General features: G+C 53.9%; 12 protein-coding genes across 12 annotated transcripts; 7 read left to right on the forward strand and 5 right to left on the reverse strand.

Moving 5' to 3' along the window:
* Positions 1 to 130: 130 nt before the first annotated feature.
* On the forward strand, positions 131 to 1,768 carry E0L32_010883 (uncharacterized protein; the record flags this gene model as incomplete). Its single annotated transcript, XM_031133550.1, has 4 exons — positions 131 to 166; positions 239 to 685; positions 747 to 1,500; positions 1,560 to 1,768. 4 exons carry the CDS (start codon positions 131 to 133, stop codon positions 1,766 to 1,768), a joined length of 1,446 nt encoding a protein of 481 aa, XP_030988891.1.
* Positions 1,769 to 2,080: 312 nt separating this feature from the next.
* On the reverse strand, positions 2,081 to 3,553 carry E0L32_010884 (uncharacterized protein; the record flags this gene model as incomplete). The annotated part of the gene is made up of 1 exon (XM_031133552.1): positions 2,081 to 3,553. One exon carries the CDS (start codon positions 3,551 to 3,553, stop codon positions 2,081 to 2,083), a length of 1,473 nt encoding a protein of 490 aa, XP_030988892.1.
* A 1,762-nt stretch (positions 3,554 to 5,315) lies between these two features.
* On the forward strand, positions 5,316 to 8,909 carry E0L32_010885 (uncharacterized protein; the record flags this gene model as incomplete). The annotated part of the gene is made up of 1 exon (XM_031133553.1): positions 5,316 to 8,909. One exon carries the CDS (start codon positions 5,316 to 5,318, stop codon positions 8,907 to 8,909), a length of 3,594 nt encoding a protein of 1,197 aa, XP_030988893.1.
* A 363-nt stretch (positions 8,910 to 9,272) lies between these two features.
* E0L32_010886 (uncharacterized protein) lies at positions 9,273 to 10,671 on the forward strand (the record flags this gene model as incomplete). The annotated part of the gene is made up of 2 exons (XM_031133554.1): positions 9,273 to 9,465; positions 9,518 to 10,671. 2 exons carry the CDS (start codon positions 9,273 to 9,275, stop codon positions 10,669 to 10,671), a joined length of 1,347 nt encoding a protein of 448 aa, XP_030988894.1.
* An 87-nt stretch (positions 10,672 to 10,758) lies between these two features.
* Positions 10,759 to 13,159, reverse strand: E0L32_010887 (uncharacterized protein; the record flags this gene model as incomplete). Its single annotated transcript, XM_031133555.1, has 4 exons — positions 10,759 to 11,409; positions 11,460 to 11,969; positions 12,021 to 12,666; positions 13,125 to 13,159. 4 exons carry the CDS (start codon positions 13,157 to 13,159, stop codon positions 10,759 to 10,761), a joined length of 1,842 nt encoding a protein of 613 aa, XP_030988895.1.
* Positions 13,160 to 14,856: 1,697 nt separating this feature from the next.
* E0L32_010888 (uncharacterized protein) lies at positions 14,857 to 16,029 on the forward strand (the record flags this gene model as incomplete). Its single annotated transcript, XM_031133556.1, has 3 exons — positions 14,857 to 15,143; positions 15,198 to 15,264; positions 15,322 to 16,029. The coding sequence occupies 3 exons, from the start codon at positions 14,857 to 14,859 to the stop codon at positions 16,027 to 16,029; spliced, it is 1,062 nt and encodes a 353-aa protein (XP_030988896.1).
* Positions 16,030 to 16,779: 750 nt separating this feature from the next.
* Positions 16,780 to 19,741, forward strand: E0L32_010889 (uncharacterized protein; the record flags this gene model as incomplete). Its single annotated transcript, XM_031133557.1, has 2 exons — positions 16,780 to 17,982; positions 18,032 to 19,741. 2 exons carry the CDS (start codon positions 16,780 to 16,782, stop codon positions 19,739 to 19,741), a joined length of 2,913 nt encoding a protein of 970 aa, XP_030988897.1.
* A 731-nt stretch (positions 19,742 to 20,472) lies between these two features.
* E0L32_010890 (uncharacterized protein) lies at positions 20,473 to 21,018 on the reverse strand (the record flags this gene model as incomplete). Its single annotated transcript, XM_031133558.1, has 1 exon — positions 20,473 to 21,018. One exon carries the CDS (start codon positions 21,016 to 21,018, stop codon positions 20,473 to 20,475), a length of 546 nt encoding a protein of 181 aa, XP_030988898.1.
* A 353-nt stretch (positions 21,019 to 21,371) lies between these two features.
* Positions 21,372 to 22,472, forward strand: E0L32_010891 (uncharacterized protein; the record flags this gene model as incomplete). Its single annotated transcript, XM_031133559.1, has 1 exon — positions 21,372 to 22,472. The coding sequence occupies one exon, from the start codon at positions 21,372 to 21,374 to the stop codon at positions 22,470 to 22,472; it is 1,101 nt and encodes a 366-aa protein (XP_030988899.1).
* A 1,017-nt stretch (positions 22,473 to 23,489) lies between these two features.
* Positions 23,490 to 24,353, reverse strand: E0L32_010892 (uncharacterized protein; the record flags this gene model as incomplete). Its single annotated transcript, XM_031133560.1, has 1 exon — positions 23,490 to 24,353. The coding sequence occupies one exon, from the start codon at positions 24,351 to 24,353 to the stop codon at positions 23,490 to 23,492; it is 864 nt and encodes a 287-aa protein (XP_030988900.1).
* A 208-nt stretch (positions 24,354 to 24,561) lies between these two features.
* E0L32_010893 (uncharacterized protein) lies at positions 24,562 to 24,954 on the reverse strand (the record flags this gene model as incomplete). Its single annotated transcript, XM_031133561.1, has 1 exon — positions 24,562 to 24,954. One exon carries the CDS (start codon positions 24,952 to 24,954, stop codon positions 24,562 to 24,564), a length of 393 nt encoding a protein of 130 aa, XP_030988901.1.
* Positions 24,955 to 25,506: 552 nt separating this feature from the next.
* On the forward strand, positions 25,507 to 27,370 carry E0L32_010894 (uncharacterized protein; the record flags this gene model as incomplete). The annotated part of the gene is made up of 5 exons (XM_031133563.1): positions 25,507 to 25,581; positions 25,703 to 26,130; positions 26,634 to 26,772; positions 26,841 to 27,167; positions 27,293 to 27,370. The coding sequence occupies 5 exons, from the start codon at positions 25,507 to 25,509 to the stop codon at positions 27,368 to 27,370; spliced, it is 1,047 nt and encodes a 348-aa protein (XP_030988902.1).
* Between the last annotated feature and the right edge of the window lie 268 nt (positions 27,371 to 27,638).

Consider the following 27,638-nt stretch of genomic DNA (forward strand, 5'->3'; position numbering starts at 1 on the left):
ATGCCCGGATAGAAGATTGATGTTTAAAGCAGTCGGTATATCTGGTCTCCCTGTCTCAATTACTTGCCATTCTGTTCTCAGCTTCTCATAGTATCGTACCTTGCTCTCAAACTAGCCCTTGCCGCCCAAAATGACGATCGAGACCCGCCTCTTCATCAACAACGAGGTATGGAATATCTTCACGAGGACTTATATGCAAGAGCCGACAGAGGGTCTTTCTAACATTGCCATTTTATAGTATGTTCCTTCCTCTTCAGGGGAGACAATACCCGTCTTCAACCCAGCAAACGACAACCTGGTCACCGACCAGGTCCAGGTCGCTTCGAAAGAGGACGTCGACAAAGCTGTTGCGGCAGCCGCGGCGGCCTTCAAGACCTGGAGATGCACTCCAAGCGCCGAGCGCGCCGCTATCATGCTCAAGTATGCTGACCTCCTTGAGCAACATGCCGAAGAGATCGCTCAGCTTGAGTCGACCGACATGGGTATGCCCATCATGTTCACCCGCATGATGGCAGCCAGCCAGGCGGCATCCTTCCGTTACTATGCCGGACTCACGGACAAAGTCCATGGAGAGACGTTCAACGAAGATGGCGATGGCCTATTCAAGATGATTACATATGAGCCGTTGGGTGTCTGCGCCGGCATCTCGGCCTGGAATGGAACACAGCTATCTATTGGGTGGAAGGTGAGTTCTATTGCTGCCAGGGCTTCAGATCTCTCCATCATACATACTAACAACAATCAAGATTGCACCAGCTGTGGCCATGGGCAACACCTTTGTTCACAAGTCCTCGGAGCGCAGCCCACTCAGCGCCATCTACCTGGGCAAGCTAGTCAAGGAAGCCGGCTTTCCTCCCGGAGTAATCAATCTCCTCTCGGGAGGTGGCGCGACTGGCGCACTGCTCGCTTCGCACATGGGGATTGCCAAAATTGCATTCACTGGCTCGAAGGCGGCTGGCCGCAAGGTGCAGGTCGCGGCCGCACAGAGCAACCTCAAGCACGTCACGCTTGAGCTCGGCGGCAAGTCGGCCTCGATCGTGTTTGAGGACGCCAACATCGAGAATGCGATCAAGCACAACTCCCAGAACTTCTTGATCAATAACTCTCAGGCTTGCTCGGCGGCGTCGCGCCTCTTTGTCCACGAGAGCATCGCACCGACATTCATCGACGGGCTGAAGCAGGCGTGGATGGGACTTACGCACGCTCTGGGCGAACCAGCAGATGACAAGACATTCCTCGGACCCATGGTCGACAAGGCCCAGGCCGAGCGGGTCAACGAGTATATTGCAGGTGCAAAGGCGGATGGCATCGAGGTGCTTGTTGGTGGGGAAGAGCAGAAGCGCGCGGGGCATTATGTTACTCCGACTCTGCTGCTCAACCCGGGGCTTGAGAGTCGAGTGTACAAGGAGGAGATTTTTGGGCCGGTGCTTGTAGTCCGTACTTTCAAGACTGAGGAGGAGGTCATTGAGCTGGCAAATGATACCTCGTACGGGTTGTCCGGTAAGTTAGACCCTGATCCACTCTTATGCTGGGATGGAACACTGAACAACTTCTGATAGGTATTGTCTTCACGTCTGATATTGCTCGGGCTTTGCGAGTTGCTTCGAAGCTTGAAGTGGGAACTCTGTCTATCAACAGCGCCCACTGGCCAAGCAAATTCACTTCCTGGGGAGGCTTCAAGCAAAGCGGATATGGACGTGAGAGCGGCCTGGAGGCGGTGAAGGAATATGTGCAGTCCAAGTCGATCCACGTTGCGCTGAAGGTGTAAGTGCCATCATAATGCAATCCTAGGGGATAGCCTCAGCAATGCAGATCATAGCATCCAACAAAGCAAGCACGAATAAAAGAGTGTTCCTTTTAAAGTCCTGTCGACCAAATATGCTTCTTAAACCAAGTTTGGAGGTACAAATCTCTTCCCAAATCGACCGTATACTTGTGAACCTTTGCGATAAACCATCTTAATCAAGCCGTCTATACCTCATGCAACAGCATCAATTGAAGCGCCAGTCTTATGCTATGCTTCAGTAGATTTGCCGCAGAAGTCAATCCCTGTCAACAAAGCAATCGAGCTAAAACAGCTTTACTTTTTCCGATCGAGATGTAGCTGTAGCACTGGCCACAGAGAAAGCAAGAACCCAAGGGTGCTCAAACCAATTCCTGTGTAAAATGCTCCGCGGTAACCCTTCATGAGACTGCCGTCGGCTACACGGGTCTCAACGGTTCCAGCGATACCAAGACCAATGGATTGCGAATAGTAGACCACAGTAGCAATCAGAGATGCTGCTATGCCTTGCTCCTTCGGAGGGACCAACTGGCTCATGAGCAGTGTGGCGGACGGGAAACTCAGGTCGATGCCTAGCGGCGACAAGACATTGGCCCAAAATGCCTGGGCCCAGTAGGTCTGATTCGCTGGCATCGTTGCCAGAAGCACATTGCCGACGATGAACCATATGCATGAGAAAGACAGGATGGAGGCAGGTTGGATCTTGTTTTTGAGCAGGAAGGAATTGAGATACGACGCGGCCAGCCCTGCGAAGGAAATGGGGACAAACTGTGCTGCAGCTTCCAAGGCGCTCCCGTTGCGGAGTCGTATAATGAAGTTGACGAGATAGAATATCAGAATCCCAAAGCTAGCGAAAATGCAGGCAATGACAGCCAACACAAAAAGACTCTTGGAGGAAAGGCGGCCAATAGGTACCAACGGTTGCCTGACCCGGAGTTCCACGAACGGAAAGGCGGCGAGCAAGATGAGGCCGATGATGACTGTAGTAATGGTCGACGGAGCATTCCATCCCTTTTCTGGGGCCAGATTCCAAGCCACGTTGAACAGTACCAGACCGGAAACTCCGATCAGAGTCCCAACCCAGTCGAAGTCTCGGCGGAAACTAGCTTTCTCCGGAGTTGATATAGATTGAGCTTGTTGCTCTGGCTCCTTGTCAAACTCATGTAGCTTTGGGATCGAGAGCAAGGAACCAATGACAAGGCTGCCACATGCAATTGAAGTGGCCCAAAAGATCCACGGCCACCAGCCGTGCGCTTCGATCAGCCCAGAGAAGAGTCCGCCGAGGGTGAACCCCACGGGCGACCCCGCGGCAAAGAGCGAAAAGGCAAGATTCTTCCGTGGTCCTTCTTTGTACACCAGGGCCAGTATAGCCAGTGCACATGGAACGAGCATGGCCGCTGCCATTCCCTGGAGCCCTCTGCAGACGGCATAGAAGACGAAGGAGTGATAGAAGGCGCTGATGCCGGTAAGAAAGGATGCCAGCGCCATCCAGACCCACGCGCCGATGTAGCAACTTCGATGACCGTACATGTCTCCGATACGCCCGGCGGGAAGCATAAATGCGCCAGAGGTGAGGCCGTAAGCAGCTGGGCCCCAGAGGCTCTCTGTCGATCCATCGGTACCGAGGGTCCTCCCAATCGCAACATCGGGGAAAATGCCCTGAGCTAAGCCTGCAAGTACGATGACCTGAGTACAGACAATGGTTGCCAACATACAAGTCTCTCGTATGATACTCAGCCGAGGGATCAGGAATGGATGTTCACTGTCCATTTCGCTCGCTCAGGTGGTGATCCCAGCTTAAAGCACCGCGGTCTTTTGGTGGAACCACGTCGGGAACGTGGCAATATCTCAAGCTCTGCGTTCTGACTTCTATGTCGATGTTGGAATGGTAAGATCAATTTTGGAGACTGGAGGTTTAATTGACGATGACTCAAGACATTATTCTGTCTCTGTCGATAGCTGTGTCTGATATATATACGTTTGAAATCCCAGCAATGGTTCTGCACCTCTCGGCATTATTTTTAGGACCTGCCGCTCGTTCCACGACCGATCTCTTAAGCTGTCCTATAATAACGAGGCACTCCAATTGATGACTTAGACTATTAATCCCGCAAGCGCCGAAATGTCGAAATTTCGGCTGTGGTGGTCAGGGTTGGACACCGACTCTCTGCTACAGTTTGCCCATACCACCATGGTAGCACAATAGCCCCTTTTCAGGGAGACTGTGCCTGCCAAGAAGGTCGGAAAGTAGCTTTGCATTCTTGGCAAGTTCAAGGGAATAAGCGGGGAGCTTTCATCGCGTCGGTTTGTGTGCGCATGGCCCGAAGTCAGATTTGTACGACTGAATAATTCAGCTCAGGAGCGGCGTCTCCGTCAGGCTGAAGCACCCTCATTGTCTCCATTTTGTCTGAAAAGTCCGATGCACTCTCGATACTGTTGATTCCAGCAGAAAGAAGCATCAGTAAGTACCTTGTGCCACACAATATCAAGGAGGAGCCAACAAGGACAGAGTCGTTTCCCTCGCACAGGCTTGATTCAGGGCTTAGGCTCAACCAATGCCATCTGACATCCTTTCTTCCCTGACTGGGGGGATTCTTCCCATATTGGTTTCAGGATCAAGGCTTCGCAGAGGGATACTACTCGCCACATTGCTATTTAGCGTTAGAAGACTTAGTTACCCTTCTGTTGCCGAAAGCATCGAGTCGATCTTGGTGGTCTATGGAGAAGGTACCTGCATTTGGCTAGAGTCATTCCATGATGTAACATGTGAAAGGTCATATCTCTTTATTCACTGGACAAGACCTTGTGTTGAATTGGTGTAAGAACAAAAGCAAGGACAGGTGATTAAAAATCCCAACATCTATTCTTAGCTTACGTGGTAGGCAGTGTGCCAAAGCTTCTTTCAGCAGAGTGGTTGGCACTTGAGCATTCCAGGTTGACCGCAGCTTCGCATGGCGACGTGTCCGATTCCGATACGCAGCACACCTCTTCGTAGCTCCGGCAACCTTCTGGAAGGTCCGAGAACGAGACCGCCGGCCGCGGACATAGCGCCTCAGAACGGCGCACAAAATGCGCATCGGGGCCCTGACTCGCGTGCGGGGCACGGCAACGGTAGGCCGTCACGCACGCACAAAGGCCGCAAAAGGTGGGTCCATGCGGGCCGGAATGTGGCCACATGAGTCTCCTTCTTCCGCCCCTCCAAGCATTCAAATCATTAGCTGAACTCTGCTGAAGATGGGCCAACCGCCAACAAAGCTTCGAGCAAAAGCAACATCTGACTCACTTGGCCAAGCATTCATTTATCAGCAGCGCACAAAGACCGCAAGAGACTCCCAGCCGCTGTCACATCTTGGCCGTTCTGTTCCTCTTTGACTAATCCACTCCTACGATTCTGATCGCAGAATTGACGCCCAGGACCATTCATTCATTAGCCGAGTCCCTCGCCCAAAGAAGAACACGAACAACCATCCGTTTGATAACTTTGCAATAACTAATCCTGGTGGAAGCAAGCTTCAACCCTCAACCCCATAAAATGAAAGGAGACTCGCGACCGCGCGCGTCGGCTCCCCTGAGCAGGACGACTCTCTTGGTCCCCAGCATCCACTGCCCGACATGCACATCCTTCATCGAGGCCCTTCTTACCTGCCTGGATCCCAAGATACGGAGCGTCGAGACCTCGATTGTGAACCATAGCGTTACCGTCGCTCACGAGCCCGATTTCGACATCAACAAAGCGGCAGATGCCCTCATCGAGAATGGCTACGGCGTCGATAGCATCTTTCCCGAGGACGACCCATCCCGGGATGAATTTCCCTCCGACGAGGCTCCGGACTTAGCCGACGACACATTTCCCCTCCCTTGGCTCGGCCGAGCCCTGCACACCTGGAGTCGCCGTAGCCGAGCCGAGTTGGACGAGGAGACCACCAGGCGGCGCCATGCCGAGCACTGCAAGCCTTGCCGGGAAGCACTACAGGAAGCTGCATCAGGCGACAAACTAAAACCCTCGACATCCAAGGCCTCTAGTGAGCAAGAACAATCTGCCCTCGTGGTTACGACCGGCAAGTCAGATGTGCCAAAACTACGCCGAGCTGTCCTTTCCGTCGATGGGATGAGCTGCAGCTCATGCGTCAGCAAGATCACAGGGACTCTCGAGGAAATCTCCTGGGTCAAGTCTGCTAGCGTTGCCCTCCTCACCCGCTCGGCTAATGTGGAGTTCTATGAGGTGGGCGACCCGCAGAAGCTCGTTGATGCCATCGATGACATCGGATACGAAGCCGCCATAGAGGAAGTTGGTGATGTTGAAGAACCGGCCAAAGCTCAGAAGAAGGGCGACAGGTGCCAGGCTTCATTCACGATCAGCGGCATGTCATGCAGCTCGTGCGTCGGCAAAATCACACATTCTCTCGAATCGCTGCCTTGGATATCGGATGTCAACGTGAACCTGGTCACGCACAATGCCACTGTCGTCTTTGAAGGGCGGGATCGAGTCGAAGACATCATCGCGGCCATCAAGGAAGACGGCTACGACGCAACTCTCAACAATATTGAAGATCTCGGACAAGAGCAAGAGAAGACCACCAAGCGAACTGTGGCGGTGCGCATCGATGGAATGTACTGTCAACATTGCCCCAGCAAGGTGACTGCGGCACTGCAGCAATTTGGAGACCGAGTATCTGTGGGCAAATCACCGACTCTTGAGCGGCCCATCATGTCGTTCACTTACCAACCCGACGCGCCGGACTTCACTGTGAGAGCTATTCTGGCCGAAATCTCTGGTGCCGATCCCGCTTTCTCCCCCGCCATCTATCATCCACCCACAGTAGAGGAGCGATCACGACAAATGCTCGCACGATCCCGCCGCCGTCTTTTCTATCGAGTTCTGCTTGCAGTTGCGGCAGCCATCCCCTCTCTCATCATTGGCATCGTATACATGAACCTCCTATCCTCGGACAATCCTGGTAAACACTACCTTATGGAGCCCTTGAAAGGTGTCTCCCGAGCCGAGTGGTCCCTCCTAGTCATCGCCACACCCGTCTACTTCTTTTGCGCGGACGTCTTTCACCGGCGCACCATCAAGGAGCTATACGCTCTATGGAGACCGGGAAGTTCAGTCCCCATACTCAGGCGCTTCTATCGCTTCGGCAGCATGGACATGCTCGTTTCTTTTGCCACCTCGGTGGCCTACTGGGCTTCGATCGCCGAGATCATCGTCGCCACGACGATGCCCGAAGGGGACCACATGAAGGGCATGACCCACCTCGACTCGGTCGTCTTCCTCACCATGTTCCTCCTGATAGGGCGGTTGATCGAGGCGTACAGCAAGGCAAAGACGGGCGAAGCCGTGACCAAGCTCGGAAGCCTCCGTCCCAAGAGCGCCATGCTCGTCACACCGGCTCGAAGCAAGGACGAGACTGAGCAGACGGAGACCGTCAGCATCGACATGATTGACACCGGCGACCTGGTCCGTGTCGTGCACGGTGGCTCTCCCCCATGGGATGGCATCCTCACCCACGGCGAGGCTGAGTTCGTAGAGTCGAGCCTCACGGGAGAGTCGAAGCCTGTCAAAAAGGCAGTTGGAGATCCTATCTATGCCGGGACGGTGAATAAGGGCGGACCCATCACCATGCGCATCACTGGCGCTTCCGGCGATTCTCTACTCGACCAGATCATCAAGGTGGTCAGAGAAGGCCAGGCTCGCCGTGCCCCGATCGAGCGGGTGGCTGATAAGATCACGGGATACTTCGTCCCCGTCGTCACCCTCCTGGCCATCGCAACCTGGCTGATTTGGCTTGGCCTCGGGGTCTCTGGTCGACTGCCCCAGGACTATCTCACAGTCTCTGTCGGTGGCTGGCCTTACTGGTCTCTGCAGTTCGCCATCGCCGTGTTTGTCATCGCGTGTCCTTGCGGCATCGGCTTGGCTGCCCCTACGGCTCTGTTCGTCGGCGGAGGCCTGGCTGCACAGCATGGAATCCTTGCCAAAGGTGGCGGTGAGGCCTTCCAGGAAGCGAGCCACATCGACATCATCGTGTTCGACAAGACCGGAACATTGACAGAGGGCGGGGAGCCCAAATTGACGGACCACCGATTCTTCCTCTCAAAGGCGTCCCAAATAGACAAGGCTACGGCTCTTGGCTGCGTCAAAGAGCTGGAAGGGAATAGCAGTCATCCTATCGCAAAAGCGGTTGTTGCATTCTGCGACTCGAGGCACCTGTCTGGGACAAAGTTTAAGCCCAAGAAGATTCAGGAGATTGCCGGCAAAGGTATGAAAGGGCTCTTCGAAGTGTCATCGCAATCTGGCACGCTCGAGGTCATTGTCGGCAACGAGGCACTCATGAAGGACCACGGTGTAGTGGTGGAGCAATCTGCTCTAGACGAGCTCGACACTTGGAAGGACCAGGCCAAGTCGGTCGTGCTCACGGCTGTCAAACGGCAGGCTGAAGGAGAAGACGCGGACTGGTCATTAGTAGCCATCTTCGCCACTGCCGATCCTCTACGCCCCGAGTCCCAGCCCGTCATTAACACTCTTCACAAGCGAGGAGTGGCAGTCTGGATGATCTCTGGTGATAATGCCAAGACCGCGAACGCGGTTGCCGCCATGGTCGGCATCAAGCCGGAGCGTGTCATCGCCGGTGTCCTGCCTGAACAAAAGGCGGAGCAAGTCAAGTACCTGCAGAAGAGCCAGACCGTCACCGAGGGCCGCTTCATGGGGGTAGGCCCCAAGAGGACCCGCAGGCCGATCGTGGCCATGGTCGGCGACGGCGTCAACGACTCGCCGGCCTTGACCGTCGCCGACGTCGGCATAGCCATTGGCTCCGGATCGGACGTGGCCATCTCGGCCGCCGAGTTTGTTCTCGTCAACTCGAGCCTGCAGACCATCCTCACTCTCACCAGTCTCAGCCGGGCTGTCTTTCGGCGCGTCAAGTTCAACTTCGCGTGGGCTCTGGTCTACAACGTTGTTGCGCTGCCCATCGCCGCCGGTGTGATATACCCTATCAAGTCCAACGGTGGGCACACGCGGCTGGATCCGGCCTGGGCAGCGCTGGCGATGGCTCTCAGCAGTCTGAGTGTCATTTGCAGCAGTCTCGTGCTGAGGTCTCGGCTTCCCTTGGTCGGATATCGAGGATAGAGTTTATGCAAGGAGTCGGCCATTACGTCGGCCAACTTTGTTGTATGGTATTTAGATAGGATGCTCTTTGAACTTTTAAATCACACCATAGCGTATATGAGTCCCAAACCCGCGAATTTTGACTACCAACTCGACGCATGGAGCACTGTACCAGCACAGCCGTACTCGGAGATGAAGTGGGGCGCCGGCGAAAAGATCTCGGCACCGACACCACACTTCCCGGTCCTCCAGTGATGTCATCTCGGAGTATTTCAAATTCATTACCACCCCTCTCCCCTCTCATCACCGTGCCCCTTCGACCATTTAGCTTATAAATGGGCTAGTTTTAGTCGATTTTAAGTCTCATTCGAGCCTACATTGAACATGACCGAATCCAGTGTACAGAACCACGATCGTCCCATGGGTCAAGAGATCGGGCTCGCATCAAGACCAGCCTCAACTTTTGATCATGAAGGGGGTTCAGCCTCATCCCAAGTAGGGCTTCAGCCGGTTGACGGAGGCAGAGACGCGTGGATGGTTCTGATGGCTGGCTTCATCTTTGAGGCGTTGTTCTGGGGTGTGTATCTCGGCTACTACTTTTTGTGCCGCTAGATCTAACCATGATCTAGGATTCCCCATGGCCTTTGGTGTCTTCCAGAACTACTACTCCCACCTCCCCGAGTTCGAGTCCGATAGCGCAAAGATACCTCTCGTCGGAACATTAGCTCAAGGGCTGTACTATCTCGGGGCTCCCTTTTCCGCGCTGTTGACCAAACGATTTCCCAAATACCAGAAACACCAGATCTGGCTGGGATGGCCTTTGTGTATTGTGGGACTGTTGACAGCGTCGTTTGCCACAACAGTCAATGGCCTGATTGCAACTCAGGGAGTAGTCTACGGACTTGGCTTCGTCCTTCTCACTTATCCGATCATAAGCATGCTCAACGAGTGGTGGGTCGCGCGGAAGGGGATGGCATTTGGCTTGATATCAGCGTCGTCCGGTGCTACTGGTGCCGTCTTGCCATTCGCCATGGAAGCCATGTTGGCAAAGTATGGGCATCAGACCACCCTGCGCGCTAGTGCTGTGGCGATGATCGTCTTGACGGCACCCCTGCTCCCGTTGTTCAAGGCGCGCCTACCAGCTTCCGAGCACGTCGCACTTGGGAGGACCGACTGGACATTTCTCAGACATCCACTCTTCTGGGTATTCGGTATGTCCATCATAATACAGGGGATGGGCTTCTTCTTCCCCGGTGTGTTTCTCCCGTCCTATGCATCCGCGGTCGATATCTCTTCCACCAATGGTGCATTGCTATTGGCCTTGATGTCAATCGCACAAGTCCTCGGGCAATTTGCTTTTGGGTATCTATCCGACAAGAATATCCCTGTAAGCGTCCTAAGCGTCGCATGTTGCATTGCTGCTGCGGCCGCTTCGTCAGCTCTCTGGGGTCTGGGCAAGTCCATGCCATTGCTTTCTACCTTTGCTATCATTTACGGCTTCTTCGGCTTCGGTTTTGGAACACTACGAGTGGCGATGGGTCGTACTGTGAGCCGCGATCCGTCGGCGGTCTTTGCCACTTATGCGATTTTTGTGTTTCTGCAAGGTGTGGGCAACATTCTAGTAGGGCCCATCAGTGCTGCCTTGATCTCGGGTCCTTCTAGGCCAGAGATGTACGGCGTTGGAAGATATAGTGCGATCATTATCTTGACAGCAGTATCGTCGGCACTAGCTGCGCTCGTTATCATGATTTGCCAGAGCTACCGGGGATTAAGAAAACTCTAGATACTAAACTGTGATCTCATGATATCCCAAGGGAGATATCACTTCCGTTCATCTCCTCGAACAGGTGCCACGATGAACAGAACCCTCTTACAACTCTCCTACATATGGCCAGCATACATTTCCCAGTGACCCGTCATCCAAAAACATGTCCATTGCTTCCGAGAAAGGTTGGTCTTCTGTCAGAAAGGTCGCTAGTGACGGGTCTGAGAAGACCATTCCAACTTGGATATCCTGCCATGGAGGGCTTGAAACGGACGAGCTGCCTAGGGTGTGTTTTCTTACGTGACTGTGCGATTGCTCCGCCATAGAATTCTCTCTGTGTTGTTGGCGCCTCATGCAGATCTGCATGTCAGTCTTTATAGCCTCGATCAGGCGACAGTACTCCGCGGCGGTGTAGCTGCCCGCAGCACTCAGCTTCTCCAGAAGTTGTGCTGCAAGCTCGAAGTTGCCTCGATCACTGTCACCTTGCCCGTCAGGACCGCGCAGGACACTGGAAACAGCCAAAACTGTGGCACATGTAAAGAGATAACGAGTTCGGTAGGGATCGAATGTTTTGAAGGATCCGTCAATCCACAGCTCTGTGATGAGAGTGTATGATTGCCGAGCACACCGCAGACATGCGTCGCAAAGAGTCTGCATGTTTTGTGTCACATCGGCGGGCGTAGATGCGCTGCGCTCGTGTGCCGTCTGCAATCGAAGCACATGAAGGACCACCGGGCGCGTCGTAATAATTGCGCACTGCCTTGTCAGCAACAAAGACAACGAACACCGTTTCTCAGATTGCTCACCTGATTGAACAAAAGCTGAAGTGTTCTGGCAGCGAATGATACAGATTCACTGTTTTGAATCTGGAGATGCTGGGGAAGCGACTGGAGCCATTCTTTTAATCCATTTAGAGCAGACTGAACTCGCTGAAGGAATGAGACTTCGTGCTTTGTCCTGCTATAGAGTGACTTCACTGCTTGTCTGGTAAGCTTCGCCATGGCGATTCTCGCAACAAGGTAATCAGTGTGTCTGAAATCTTCCTTTGGTGCCTCGGCAGTATGCAAAGTCGATGGAAGGTCGACGAAGATGTCATAATCTCCTATCGAAAAGACCTGTCCACTCAGTGTCGCGCAGTTCTGGTCGAGGATGTACGCAGTCCACCACACGCGGCTCATATGCTCTCTTGTCGTGTCATCAACACCCTGACCCCTCGGCAAGTTGTAGTTCAAGCCCATCACTGTTCCGCAGCGGACAGCAGAGCTTGCTAACAGGTAGGCCGAGTGTCTGCGGTTGATGCTGAGGGAATAAAGACACTGTCTTGTGTCAGAGATAAAGTATTCGCACAAGCAGGCCAGTGTACATACCAGCAATAAGTCAAGTTCGAGGGACTCGATGCAAGGTCTTTCGAACAATTGGCCGTGCGCCTTCAACGCGTGAGCGAAGTAATTCAGCCCAGGTACATGCTCTGCTCGATTCTGCCACCGGTTTGCGTTGAGGTCTCCAAGAGCAAATAACGCAAGCAACTTGCACTCTAAAATTACGTCAAGAGTGCCAGGGGAGGATAGATACTTCTCCAGATTGTCTCTTTCTATGCTTGCTCTGACAATATGGTGGCAGCCATCAATACTTGAGAGCGCTGATCGAAGCAGGAACATCGCCTCGGTCCTCGTGGGATGGGGAAGTTGTGACCTTAATAGCTCCTCAAGCTGGCTATTCTCTGGGTAATTGACTCTTGGGATGTGATTCGGAGTTGTATCGGAGATGACCTGGCGGAACCGCGTGGCGAAGACTGTGTCGGCAACTTCGCCTATGAAGATGGGCACACGTGAAGACTCTATGGGCAAGAACCATGGTCTCTCCGACAAGACCGGATTCTCCACCGATTCCTCTCTCGAATCGTCAGCGCTGTCGAGATATCTCGACGTGCTCGGTCCATCGGGTTGTGAATGATGGGCGTGGGCACGTAGCTGCCGATTCTCGCTCAAGATGCGGTCAATGTAACTGATGAGACTGTTAAGAGAAGTCCCAAGTCCAAAAGAGATCTTTAACTACCTCTGGTTGACTTTGACTTGTCTATCACGCTTGGGATAGGTGCACTCGGCCTCACATTTCAGCTGAATGCAGCCACGGCACGGCTGGCCACCTGGACACTTCACCTTCCTGGCATGGCATTTTCGACACCTACAGACAGTGATTAGCGCAGGAGTCGGCAGTGAAGGTAGCACATACGCAACAGACTTCATCCCAGCGTTTCGGCAGCATTCACCAGTCCGAGAGTCAGGGGCTCAAACCAACTTTGACAGACCGCAGACCACCCATTGAGCCAGGAATGGAGGGCACGAAGTGGGGTCCTGGCTCGGTCTTCGGCAAAAATGCCGACCGCCGAGTCGCAGTTTTAGGCTACAAGTACAGTGGGCGAGCATAAATTGGAACAGGATGACTAACATTGCTTCGCCTTCACCAAAGACCGGTTTCGTGATGGTCCTGGCCGTGGAATGACCATTATGGTTGCCCGGACTAGCCTATCAAGTACAATGAAACCTTGTCGCTCCGCTCTCATGCCAACAGGCTCGGGCTACTCAATGAGACAAGGCTCAGTGCTGAGGCGCTGGACTAGTCACGGTGCGTCACTGTCCATCACTTGGGGGGGCTAACGGGCCAAGTGTCTATAACTGCTGACTTCCTCTGTATCATATACACACACACAGGAAGTCCAGTTACAGCTCCTTCTGCGGTATATTTACGGATTATGCCGCTTGGAGGATCCATCACGTACCTGAGTCGTCTGATGGCAACGGATATAGAGATATGCTTCAATCACTGCTCTTAGCAAGTGGCTATCATGTGGAGATGGCAGGATCGCGGAACGCTGGGTCAATGAAGGACAATTGTCACGAAGGTTGGAGAGGCTATCGTATCGACCAGATTTCCAGTAAAGCACAGCGGTCGGTCTCCCGCTTCTTACCAAACCTATTCACCGTCAACGCAGGCTCGAATGATTGCGTCCAGGACTTCCGGATAGAAGAAGCTGGCGACCGCATGAGCAACTTGATCGAGTCTCTGTGGGAAGCGTCTCCGGGGTCAACTGTTCTCTTGTCCACACTCCTCATGAACAGGGACACAAATATCGAGAAACGAGTATTGGAAGTGAATACCCAATTCCGCGACCTGGCAATCAAGAGGCAAAACAAGGGACAGAAAATACTGTTGGTGGACATGCACAGTCCCGACGACGGGCCACAGCTAGAGGATCTGGCAGACGGAACACATCCGAACGACATTGGCTACGCGAAGATGGCACGCCTCTGGTACAACGGAGTGTCGGAGGCTTGTCGACGAGACTACTTGGCATACCCACACTCCTTGCCACCAATGTCACATCAACGCGAGGCGTGACCTACGGTGTTATTGCAAGAGCTTCAGCCTAATCTGTGGTGACTTAAACGGATCCAACGTCTTATACTATCCTCTGGACGAGCACGGTTTCGTTCGGTCATCATCTACATCTTCTTGGAATAAAGACTTTACCAGAGCAGCTTTTCATCAACACGTCCTTCAGCATGAACAAGCAATCTACAGCCACGTCTGGTGCATAGTGCATACCCACACCAAGAGTGATGATAGGCACAAGATCGACAATCTGTACTGGGGGCGCCCGCCTGTCTAGGGACCTGCCCGAGTGGGGAAAGGTGTGGTAGACTAGGAGCCTTATGGAGCTCTGGGATTGTAACTTGGCCTATCTCTCTCCACTCATCCTGCCAACGCGTGTGGTGAGCAATTGCCGCTATTGGCAATAGCAGACTGGCTGGCTCAGTCTTTGGGGAGTATTGCATATGTCTCATACCCGCACGTAGAGGGCCCTGATCAATGAGATGATTTACCGAATGCGGGGTGCCGCATATTTGCATAGGCAACATGCATGGGCGCGTGTTGTAGAAGGGATCACATGCCAAGAGGTCGTGTCGTATAAACTCAAAAATGAATGGACATCTTGCGTGTTAAAGGAGGATACGGATAAAGGCATGGAACAATGGTGCGGGGAAGGCCACAGCTCATTTGAAGGACTAGCAGATAATGGGATGTATATAAAGAAGCCCCCCAATCCTAGAGAAAACGGGAGAGAGCCAAGTTCTCAAGATTACAGAATCTCCATTCCAAAGTCCTCGCCATCGAGAAGTAAAACACGCAAGACAAATCACCATGGGTTCAGTTGAGCAGCTCAAGACCGTTGACTGGTACGGAACACCCGTCCCGGTCTATCCTATGGACACCATCGACTTTGGCAAGATCCTCTCCGCCGAGGAGGAAGAAGTCGATAGGCTGCTTCGTTGCTGCCAGAGAGAGGGCTTCTTCTATCTCGACCTGAACGGACTGGATGGCCGTCGCTTCCTCGACGACCAGAAGGAGACCCTGGATCTCATGTACCGCTTCTTTGATGCTCCCCTGGAGGCCAAGAACCAATTCGGACTGGTACACCCGCATCTCGGGTATGTGCACGTGTTCAGTCTATTGATATTAGCATCACTAACTAACACCAATAGCTACGAAGGATTGGGATCGCGCACCGGCGTTCTGCCCAACACTAAGGACGGTTACGAGATGGTTAAGGTACTGATCCACTAACTCGTCCGCTGCATATACGAGATACCCACTAACGCGTCTTAGGTTTCCCGAGACGAGATCCAGAAGGGCAAGCCGCACATTCCCGACGTGCTAAAGAACAGCACCGACATGAAGATCCTGGAGAATGCCATCTCGGGATCCAACATCGTCACCAAGGCTCTGCTCAGTGCTCTTTCCAACGCCATGGGCCTCACAGGCACCGACCGCTTCGAGCACAACCACCGCAACGAGCGCCCGTCGACCAGCACTCTGGCCATGATGCACTACGTCCCGTCGGACCCCAAGACGAGCAAGAACATCGGCCACCAGAAGCACACAGACATCAGCTCCCTGACCCTCCTTTTCGCCGAGCAGTGGGGGCTGCAGATCCGCCCGCCAGGAACCCGCGAGTTCGGCTTTGTGGAGCCCAAGGAGGGTTGTGCTATCGTCAACGTCGGTGATTCGCTGCGCTTCGCCAGCGGCCACACGTTCATGTCCTGCATCCACCGCGTCGTGCCCTTCAAGGCCGAGGAGCACCGTTACTCGATCGCGTACTTCCTGCGCGCCGACAACGAGACCATGTTCAAGGACAGCGAGGGTCGCAACATCACGGCCGGCCAGTGGCACGACGAGAAGTTCTACGTGTTCAAGGCCCTTCCCGAGATCCAGGCCCTCGCCCCGCCCTCGATGCTGTTCGGCGGCATGAAGGTGGAGGACGACTACACCCCCCTGGCGGGAGCGCCTCAGGAGGAGCCAATTGAGGCTCACTGATGTATTGGGGCCAATATGGGAGAAGGCCAATATTGCTGACAATCGTTACTCGTTCGAGAGCTTGGCTGCAGCTTGGGATCTCCAATCGTTGACTACCGTAGTCTGCCAAGAGAGATAACTGCCTCAATACATGAAGCTCAAGCAAGTACATGCAAGACATAAACATTCTGTCGTCAACATGAGATATGACTAGCGCCCCCCCTCCTGCTGGCAAGGAACATGGGTTGTCGTCAGTAAGCAAGGGGCATAGCATGGACAGGGCCCCTTCGGCGAAATGATCCGCGAATCGAGAGCTTCTAGCTTGCGCCACCATCCGAACTGCCGGCGTGGTTTGGCCTCTTCTGAGACCCCGCACACGTGGGGGGTGGTGACACTCGCCAAGAGATCTCGCCTTGTTTTATTGCCTTGTTTCAATGCCAAGCCGTCGTCGTCTTAGGACCTGCTCGACTTGCAGCGGCAGAAAGCCAGCATGAAAGACCCAATTCATTGACGGCAACAGCGCAAAACGCGGATTCGCCGCCGCTTCTCTCATTCTGTGGATGGCAATTTACCCGGTCAGTGTTCACTCTGCTGTGACGCAATGCTAGTTAGGCTTCCATTCCGACATGCAAGGTAACGCACCCAGTGCCTCTAGTTGACCAATGGTTCAGTTCGCTGCTTGATGTAATCACTGCACCAAAAGCCTTCATATCCCCCACCCTTAAGAAACATTGTCGAGACCGCATTCCTATTGCTTCGTGGACCGGAATGATGGACACCCAAAAGGCCCCGGCGGGCCCCTGCGCCGGTATCGGACAGCCAACTTCATCCTGGGGTCGACGACGAGCGTCGCTTCGCCGCTCTCGAGGCTTACGCCGAGTTGGCTTGGCGTGTCTTGCGTTCATCGCGTATGCACAGTGGCGACAGATTCACTCTTCAGGGCACCCACAACACCCAGATCTGACAGCTCACGGCCTCTCAATCGAGCGATTACGTCACGACTTGGCAACATGCACGAAGCTTCACACCACGCCGACGGATCCGACAGGCTCTGGCCGGGACCGCAGTGCCCGCTATGTGGAAGGCCAGAGGCCGACTCTGATCCGGAACGCGACTGTCTGGACTGGCGAGCCGGCGGAAGGCACTTCCTCTGAGGAGGCCTGGGCTGGAAAGGGCTACTCGTGGATCGCCAGCGACGTGTTTCTCGAAGGCGGTTTGATTAAATCCGTGGCAGAAGACATACAGCTCTCCTCTCTACCTCGAGATGTGCTTATCTACGACGCGCGAGGCCGACCCTTGACGGCGGGCATCATTGACATGCACAGCCATGCCGGTGTGCATTCGCTACCGACGCTCAGGGGCAACGAGGATGTGAGTGAACTATCAGCGGATATCACACCTTATGTGCGGTCTCTGGACGGTATTCAGCCCATGGACCGCCAGTTACAAGTCATCAAGTCAGGCGGGGTGACGACCTCACTGATACTGCCAGGATCTAGCAACAACATTGGGGGCGAGGCTTTCGTCATCAAGCACGCTGTCGGGCGTGCCGATGGTCGGAACGAGACAAGTCTGCGGGATCTCCTCGCCGACCCCGGCAGGACCTGGCGCTACATGAAAATGGGATGTGGTGAAAATGCTAAACACGTCCATGGCAAGGTCGGAGAACGTGGGCCTCTCAGCCGGCTCGGCGAAAGCTGGGAGTTTCGACATGCTTTCGAACGAGCGAGCAAGCTTCGCCGTGAACAGGATGACTGGTGCCAAGCTGCATCGGTAGACCTGAACAGCGTTCGTTCGTATCTTCCTTACAAGATCGAATGGGAAGCTCTCATTGGCGTCCTGCGAGGACAGGTCCATGTACACGTCCACTGCTATACCATACCGGACTTGGAGGCCTTTGTTGATCATACCAACGAGTTCAAATTCCCTGTCAAGGCCTTCCATCACGCACACCAAACATACTTGGTACCGGAGGTTGGTGTTCTCGGTGAAGCAGACCTGGGAACACATGCTGACAGTACAGCAGATCTTGAAGCGCGCCTGGGGACGTGATCCACCTGCATCAGCCCTGTTCGCAGACAATATGTGGTACAAAGCAGAGTCATATATCGGATCCGAGTTTGCTGGGAAGCATCTCCACGATCATAACCTCACGACGATATACGTGAGCGATAACCCAGTTCTGAATGCCCAGCATGTTGTGTTTGAGGCGGCAAAAGCTTACAGGTATGGACTGCCATATCACGCTGCCTTGGCTTCAGTCACCAGCGCACCAGCAGAAAGATTAGGACTGGGCCAGAGGTTAGGTAAGGTGATATCCGGCTTCGACGCGGATATCGTCGTGTGGGACAGCGACCCTCTGAGTGTTGGAGCAACACCGGTCCAGGTGTGGATCGACGGAGCCGCCCAGTATGAAAGTCCAGTCGAGCTTAACAAGCCCCTCGGCAACATTGGTACACCTAAGGGTGGCCTTTCCGTCATCAGGGACAAGTCCAAGTCTATTGATGGCGTGGTGATCTTTACCGGCATCTCTAGGAACCTGTTGTCAGAGTCCACCGATGACTCTGCAACCAAAGATGAGAAGCTCAAGGTGATAGTGTCCAAGGGTAAGATCATCTGTGTTGGGCAATGTGAGGCTGAAGTCCGCGAGATGTCTCGCTCGAGACTCACCGAGAGAGTCCATCTGAAGGATGGATATTTGACTCCACCCTACACAGCCTTTGGCTCGACCTTAGGCTTGAATGCCATTGAGTCAGAATCAGACACAGACAATGGGGATGATCGTGACAGCTTTAGTCGCGGGATAGACGGCTTGGCTCTGGGTACTGAGAAGCTCCGCATTGCCAGCCAGTACGGGGTCACTCGTGCCATCTCAGCACCCAAGTTTGCGGGCATAAATACCCACCACGGCACAAGTGTTGGGTTCAAGTCAAGCGCAGACACAGCCTTACAGCCTAATGCTATCTTTGCTCCGGATGCCGCCGTTCACTACACTCTGGATCTATCTGTCAAGGGTGGCAGAGGAACAGCCTCTTCACCCTCTCTGTCTGCCACGGTTGGGACACTGCGTCATAAGCTGCTAGCCGCGGTTGCAGAGCTTGCAGCAGGCGGGGAGACCGTAATCACAGATCAGTTCTCGGAAAAGAGCTTCTTGCGTCGTGTTGTCCAGGGTAACATGACACTCTGTCTCACCGCACACAGTGCCGACATGATCAGTGCTGTGTTGAGGGTCAAGGTAGACATTGACGACGCCATGTCCTCGATCAAGAAGACGGAGAACGAAGCAAAGCTACGTCTGGTCATAGTGGGAGGAGCCGAAGCTCATTTGGTTGCTCGAGAACTTGCCTCAGCACGCGTCGGAGTTGTCCTCTCCCCAGCATTTGCTTTTGGTAGCACATGGGATCAGCGGCGAGCCTTAACAGGAGCGCCACTTACAAACGGAACTGGCATCGATATATTGATCGATTCAGGGGTCATGACAGTCATAGGCCTGGAAGAAGACTGGGTTCTTCGTGACCTAGGGCTACTCGCTGGTGTTGTGCACAAGAACAGCGGTGGCCGGGTTGGCGAGCGGGCTGCTATGAAATTGATCAGCCAGAACATATATCAGCTTCTCGGACTGGAAATGCAAGGAGATGAAACCGGTTTTGTTCTCCACGAAGGAAGCCCTTTCGAGATCGATTCCAGTATCAAGGCGGTTGCAGAAGGTAACGGGTACGTGGATCTATATTGAAGGGCGCGGGGGGTAAAAGATCCTGTCGTAGATAACAAGAGGCTTTCCCAGCATAACAAATGAATATTACAAACGCAAGTACTCTGTCTCGGTTTCGATTGACCCAATGAAGAGCCTTGCAATGAACACCGCCCAAGAAATGGAGTTTTGACACGCAGAGCGATGGTGCGACAATATGTTGACCCAGAAATTGTCGAGTCTCCATACTACGCCCAAGAGTTGCCAATCCTTAGTTATATAAATTAGCTAGATAAAGTACATTTCATGACGCAAAGACGACAATGTCAACTCAATCTCCTTTCAAGGTCGCAAACACCGTTCTTTACTCGCAAGTTCTTTTTTGAGCTTCAGCATCTTCCTTGTAATATTTAAGGGTTGCTAAGAACACTGAATTGTGAATACGATAACAGAGGCCTGGATGGTGGACTTGTAGATGAGTGGTCACCAGTTCCCTGTCTCTCAAGTGGTACGGAGCCAGTTGTGTTTACTCTAGAAATCTCGCGTCGTTGGAGTCCAAATATCTCCCGCCATAACATACCAGATTCCATTGATGGTGGCAGCTAGGAAAAACGCCGAGATGACGGCTGAAAACCCAATACCGACTGCAAGCAATTTCTGTCGCATGGTTGTCAAGCTGGTTCGAGGAATTAGCCCAATCAAGACGCCAGCTTCCTCGAGGGCCAAATATGGCAGATACATCTATTCGTCCGCGATCATTAGCTTCTTGCACTTCATCGCGATGCGAAAGCAGCGGGAGGGCGGAGGGGATCTCTGACCATTAATGCACCAAACCAGAAATTGGAGTATGGCATTCCATAAAACAGATAATCCTCCCGCTGGTGGTACTTGTATATGTGAGTGACGGAGGTGTTGAGACATTCAAAGGCAGGAGTCCCGAAGGTTCCAAGCGCAATCACAAAGAGGTGTGTACCGAGTTTCCCCAAGCTTCGCTCCAAAGTAGCCTTATGGTCTATCAAGATAACCAAAGGAATGCCAAAGAAGAAAGCATAGAACAGCACCATAGCAACAGGTGCGACCTCGCCAGCCATTTCCCATGCCGGGACGAATTTGTAGTCGATGGTCAATCTGAAGTACCACTTGCTGTCGAAGATCCATTCCATGACACCGCCACCGATGGAAGAAGCCAAGTAGATGCCTGTATAGACAGGGTTTCGGCTCTGCCACACGTATAGAATACCGAGCACGAGCAACAGCAAGGAGACGATCTCATAGGACCGAACGACAGTGGATGAGGTATAGTCCATAGGAACAGCCATGGTGTGATGCCTTTTTTATACAGCAGAGATTGGGGAATAGTGTCTCTTGCTATCTGAAAATGAGAATTGAGCAGTGTGTCTTGGGTCTTCAGTAGCGCAGTCATGTAGATTTCATTTACCAGGGCGGGTTGGGTCTGGTGATCCCCCGCAATATTTATGCCCATGCCGGAGTTTGCTTTCAACCCGAGATTCGGGCCGATGGCTCCAATGAAAGCCAGTTGCCACTCTTCATGCGAGTTATGAGAGCAAAGTTCCCGAAAAAGGCCAGGAACATAAAGAACAAGGAATCCTTCCCAATAACGAGCGCCAGATAAGATCCATAGACCAGCTGTCGCGATTGCGAATAGTGCACGATGGGTTTTCTCGCTTCAAATGTCAGCCAGCCCAATCTAGCCATCAATGATCCAGAAGACATGCCCATGGTCCTCGACGACATCAGTGCCGAGTGGATCGGAAGAGCAATCGGGATCAAGGTCGACAGCATAAAGGTCGACCTCGTCCTCCCGGGAACCGCGACCAAAGTCTTGATCAGCATCGACTACGGCAGCAGGCGACCAAAGGATGCCCCCCAGACGGTCTGCCTCAAGGGCGGATTCAGCCACGACTTGCGTGACCTCGCTTTAGGGTTGGCTTACCGCCGAGAAGCTGAGTTTCTCGCACATGTGGCGACGTCGCCCAAACTCCAGATGCGCCTCCCACGCGTCTGGTACGCAGCAACCAACGTCAGGCAGAACCAAGGACTGGTTGTTCTGGAGAACCTGACTGCTACAGGTTGCACATTCGGAGAATGTACCATTCCGCTGTCGGTACAGCATGTCGGGAGCGGGTTACAGCAGCTGGCGTCTTTGCATGGCCTCACCTGGGGCTGTCCAGTGGGCAAATATCCATGGATGACCTCGGCGAATCCCATCCAAGAAGTGGCCGGTGCCATGTTCTCCAAGCAGTATTGGGAGCAGCACTTCTCAGAAGAGGCTGTTCGCTCGCAGGTGCCCGCAGACATGCTCGATAGGACTCGCATGTTTGCTGCCTTCAGGCAGATGTGGTCCACTGCAGACCCCAAACTACGTTGCATCGTCCACGGTGACCCTCATCCTGGCAACCTTTTCTTTGCGCCTGGCGGAGAGCTGGGTTTTCTGGATTTCCAGGCCGTTTTCTCCGGCTCTAGCATGCACGATGTAGCATACTTTGTCGCGGGCTCGCTGACAGTGGAGGATCGCCGGTCTTCTGAGCGACACCTGCTCGAAAAGTACTACCTCCCCTCACTGCACAAAGCCGGCGGTCCTCAACTCTCGATCGATCAGATTTGGGATGATTACAGACGACATCAATTGCATGGCTTCTTCTGGGCCATGACAGGGACGTTGATGCAGACTAAAGAACGAGCAGCAGCGATGGCAGCCCGGCATATAGCGGCTATTCAAGATCACAATACTCTCAAACTACTCGAGAGATAGGCGAATGCGTGCATGTCAGTTCAGATTTCAAACCAAGAACGTGTTGTTGGTATGGAATGATGCTCAATAAACATTCCTGGATGTGCAACAAGTTCGGCTGCTTCCCACGGCTCCATCTTCCTCAAGCTGGTAAAATCCGAGGTAGTAGAGTTACTCGCTCCGATAACAATCAAGAACAGCAAAATCTTTCATTATGGAGGGGGATGTATTAAACTTTGTCATCAGTCATGATTCTCAATGAGCCAGTTGCTGGAATGCCCAATTACCCGCTTGATACAGTCGCCGCAGGATAAAAACGCCGGGTGTTTGTTGTTGCAGGCCTGGGGATTTACTGTCACCATGAAACACAGGGAGGTAGTCTCCAGGTACCACTCCTACTGGGGGGAATGGACCAAAGACTATTACGAGTGGCATCACTCCGGCATGGACTCGGTAGTTTACTTTTGCAGGTATACACGAGGCTATTTATCTGTGCCCGTCTTGATTCGATTTACATTCCGCCTCTCATCAGGGTTACAAACGATACGTTGCCGTGTTGCACCATGTTGGGTGGTGGTGACTCACCAAATGGAGAGCTGCCGACAGACCGCTCGACACTGGTGGAACCATAAAGGACTACTCCCTCCCTGCCTTCTTCTTGTTTCCTCTTCCTCTACTATTCTCTCCCAATATCTCCTGCCTGCAGATTCAGACTTGTATTCAATCCGGAAAACGTCTTACAGCCACTGTAGACCAGCTAATCTCTTCCCTTCTTCTGTCTACTGGTCTTGCAGGCCTCGCCGCTATGACACCTGCCATCGCCTGCCATCCTATCTTCCATGTATTTGCGATTCTTGTAGGGACACTTTCTCCCGCAGTCTCTGTAATAGTGACAACTGCTTTCTAACTACTGTATGTCAAGGAAAGACAGGTGTAAAATGCCCTCATTTCCGCAAGTCGAAAGGAGATGGGACAAAGGGACTCACTTTCAAGAGAACTTCGCACTCTTTCAGGATGTTGTCGCCCCCATGATCCCGCTCATTCATTAAAAGGTCCAACAATCTGCCTCATCCTGGGTCGATACTCGGCCGCCATCGGCTTGTTCGTCGCGGACGGATTCTTCACCTGGAGCACCGTCTGTCGCAAGCTCGCCTCGACGGCCCTGGCTTGCAGGTGCATCGTCCCCGTCATGACCGTCTTGCCGCGAGTCACGGGAGCGTTGATCGTGCCAGCCGGCTGCACGAGCAGGGAGCCCGGTGGCAGGTGCAGCGCCACCACAGGGCCCCGAGGGACCTCGCTTGGAGACGACGATGACGACGACATCTGCGCCGCCCAGTCCTTTAGTCTGTCGTCTTCCTGGCCGGGCCAGAGCGGCCAGAGCTTGTTGCCTGTGTCGGTAAAGACGGAGGTGATCACGCCGTGGCGGTCGATGTGAGGAAGGTGGAATACGTTGTGGTGGGCCAGCAGGTGGAAGCGCAACGAGTCGGTGAGATCGCGCGCCATGAGCGGGGCCCCGCCCCCCTCGAGCTTGCCGTTGTCGGCCTGCACGCGCTGGATGACGGCGTAGTCCTTGAGGTCTTGCAGGCACGGCGGGACGGGGTTGTCCTTGATCAGGCCGTTGATGTTGATCATGTTTATCGGCTCGGCGTCGGGGCCCTCGAACCGCTCCACCGCCCCGCGGGCGTCCATGCGCCGCGGGTGCAGAAAGTAACCCTCGTCATGGCGCGAGTCGTCTCTCTTATCCACGACAGGGACGTCGATAGACCCCCTTGTCCGTATCACGCTCAGGAAGCCCTCCAGCGTCCACCGGTCCTCGCTGCGGTGTGGGTTCAAGTCCGGGGGCACCAGTATAGGGATCTTGGGCGGGTGGCCGCGCTCGAGATATCGGCGGGCCTGGGCCATGGAGCAGAGGAGGGACTTGTCAGGCGCCTTGGTCCACTCGTGCCTCGGCTGCCGTCGAGGATGTCGTGGTGGGCGAGGGAGAGCGGTGTGCCCGTGGTGGACCGTTGAAGTATTTTGAGAATGGAGGCCAGGCGACTACCATGGAAATCATTCTCCTCGTCGTATTCGCCCTCGTCGTGGTCATTGTCAAAGGAGGCGCGAGTCCTGTTCAGGAGGTTGGTAAAGAGGGCTCAGCTTTGGTCGAGTGTTTGCTGGGCGACGGCCTTGTACGAGGCGATGACGCAGTCGATTTTGGCATCAGTGCACCGTCCATGCCCGAAACGGCGGTATATTGGTGGTGTTGCGATGCTGCGGGTTGATCATTGTGGCGCTTGTCGTCGACCTCGCGGGTAGGACCGCGATCACTGCCGGAACCGTCGCGATGATCGATAGCATCAACAACCGCGCCGTCCTCCCCTGCCGGCTCAGGAGGCGTGCCCACGGCAGATATCAGAGTAAGGGAATGACCAGAATCCTTGTGCATGTATATGGCTTGCGTGCTGCTCACTGTTTCGCCGCAGCTGTACGAGAAGTTCTTCGCTCGCTTCTCGTGCCGTGTCATCTGAGAGTCGGATGTGTATGCGCAGCCCCGATACCGGCAGGTTCGCGTTCGCGTTCGCCGACCGACGCCCTCTATGACGAGTTGTTGCGATTCGTGAATCGGCTCGGTATTCTTCTCGTTTTTCTTCTAGTCACTGGAATTGAAAATCTTCTTGCATGTCAGGCAACAGGTGTGGGGTGCTTTGAAGTGCTTGTACTTGACCTTACCGTGCAAGACAGAGCCGCAGCGACATACAAACGGGGCGGGATTCAAAGAGGCCATCCTGGTAATGCTGTTGATGCTGGTCAACGGGGGGGACGGTGTTGCGGACCAAAACTCGAAGCCCACGGCCCGCCCAGGTGGCAGTATTGTGTTGCATTGATTGTGCCTCTTTCGCGTTGGACGTGGCAAGTGCTGTTGTTTTGGCTCCAGATGTTCCATCCTGGAAAATAACAGATGAGCAGAAATGGGGAAGTGTGCCGCCTCATTGTTGTCGTTTGCGCGTTTGGCAAAACTCTGAAAGGTGGCATCATTAAAGATACGGCGGTGAATACAATGACAAAAGCCCTAACAATGAAAATTCAAATCAGCAAAGGCTGGATGCTTCTTGCAACCAAAACAAAGATCAGACAGACAGTTGGTGGAGGAGTAACTGCCCGTTGATTTCCAAAACACCATTCAAGGACCCATTCTAGCATCTCACAAAGCCTGCCCCAAAAGGGGAAAAGCGTGTTCATCACCTTCCTTGTGCTGGCGCTTTTGAGTTCAGAACACAACCACCCTCTTCTTCCCTGCTGCAGAGCCAGCTGCTGCACCAACCAGCGCCACAGCCACATCTGGCCTCGAAGTCGCGAACCCAACCACGATGGAGTCCCATCTATTCGTTTACGGCCCTGGCACGCGAGCCGTCGTGAGCCCCGTCTTGCCCGACGATCACATCGCCAGCGTCTGCGACCACCACCGGCGTCTCACTCCGCGATCATACCCGCAGCGACATCCTCCAGAACGACCGTTGGGCCATGATCGCTCCGCTATGCCTCTCTCCCCCCAAGTACGAGGCCTTCTTGGTGCGGGAAACGACCCCAAGGAGAATGCGTCCGAGACCTGTGGCTACCCAGCCCTCGTCAGCACAGTTTACCCCGGCTCGATGTCTGCTGCACGTTGCGACCAAGGTGCGACTCAAGTCCTGGCTGCTTTGTAGAGGTAAGCTGGCGGTTTTCCTCGAGCCGACACCAAGAACGAAACGCAAACATACAGTCGAGACTAACTGGATCCCCTTTTCTCTCTCTTCTCAGCTTTGAGGAGACATATGTCGATGGCCTGCCCAACATTGGCCGAGTCTCGCCACTGCCTCCATGTCGGGTTCCCTAGATCGGATCCCAACCTGGTCATGATCAGGTTGTTGCCGTCACCTGCCACCATGTTGTCTCAGGTAAAGCATGCCCCCTTGGCCCCAGCCTGTCTCGAGAAGACTCCTTCCACAAGTATCTGACATGTAGGGAATTGCAGATTCGACATTGCCCACCACCATGCGCCCGGCCCTAACCCTCAGGCAGAGAGCCTTAGTGCTGGCGACAACAACCTCTGGCTGGTGGCTCTATCCCCCAAGCCAGGCCACGGTCACGGTGGCTCTTACACGAATACGGCACCCGCCGATGCCCAGAATATGCAATCCCTCAACCGTTTACATACACGTTCAGGCGCCGACTAGGCGAGGTGGTCTACTCCTCGGGATCGACACAGCAACATGCTTCTGGATATGGCATGGACATCGCACTTATCGAAATTCGTGGTCCGAGCCGGTACCTCGCCCCCGGAACTGGCTCTCAACCGACCAATGTCAGCCCACCTCCACAACGCTCCAAACTGGACATATTGACTTGCATTGCTAATATGACTTTACTCAGTTTCAGTTGCCGTCGCGCAAGATACTCGAGGAGGCCGATGAGCTTGAGTTTCTCGACGAGTATGCCAAGCCCAAGGACATGGTGCTTAAGGTCGGCCGGGCCACCGGCACAACGATGGGTCACTACGGCTCGCTATCGGCCGACGTGAGCATGGAGAAGCAGGACGGTAGCGGCGAGTTCTTTCGTTCCATCGAGGACATTGTGACCAGCTGCGAGGAACCGGGCGTGTTTGCGCGTCACGGCAACTCAGGCTGCCCCGTCCTAGACCACGACGCCGGCATCAAGGTGATGCACTGGGGTGGTTTGAAGCGGCCGAAAGTCGAGGGCGTGGGTTTGGACGAACATACTATGTTGAGAAGGACGAGTTGCCGCCAAGAGCCAGGACTGGTCTATCGGTTCTCGATCCGAAGACCGGTCCCGACATGCAAGGCGTACTTTTTGTCACGCCGTAGTCGGCCATTCTAGAGGGCATTTCGGTCATGATTGCGACCAATATCGGCGAGGACAACGTGCAGGCGGACCTTGTCTGAGGGATCATTGCCGATGCTGGCAGAATATGGGCGGCGATCTTCTTCCGGAACCAGCAGGGGATGATGTCGAATGTAGGATACCTTACTCAGAACGGGCTTGGCCCTTGATCTCCGGGCATCATGCATGCTCGTACGTACTCAGAGCATGAAATCAAGATCATCACGATGAACTACTTGCACGATTCTGTCTCTGACTGTCTGCACCGCGATTTCCACTGATGACGCCACACGAAACGCTTACAGAAGTACCGAAAATATGACCTTTGCA

Source organism: Thyridium curvatum (assembly GCF_004353045.1).
Source record: "Thyridium curvatum strain D216 chromosome Unknown NODE_93_length_152514_cov_68.488027, whole genome shotgun sequence".
Taxonomy (NCBI): Eukaryota; Fungi; Ascomycota; class Sordariomycetes; order Thyridiales; family Thyridiaceae; genus Thyridium; species Thyridium curvatum.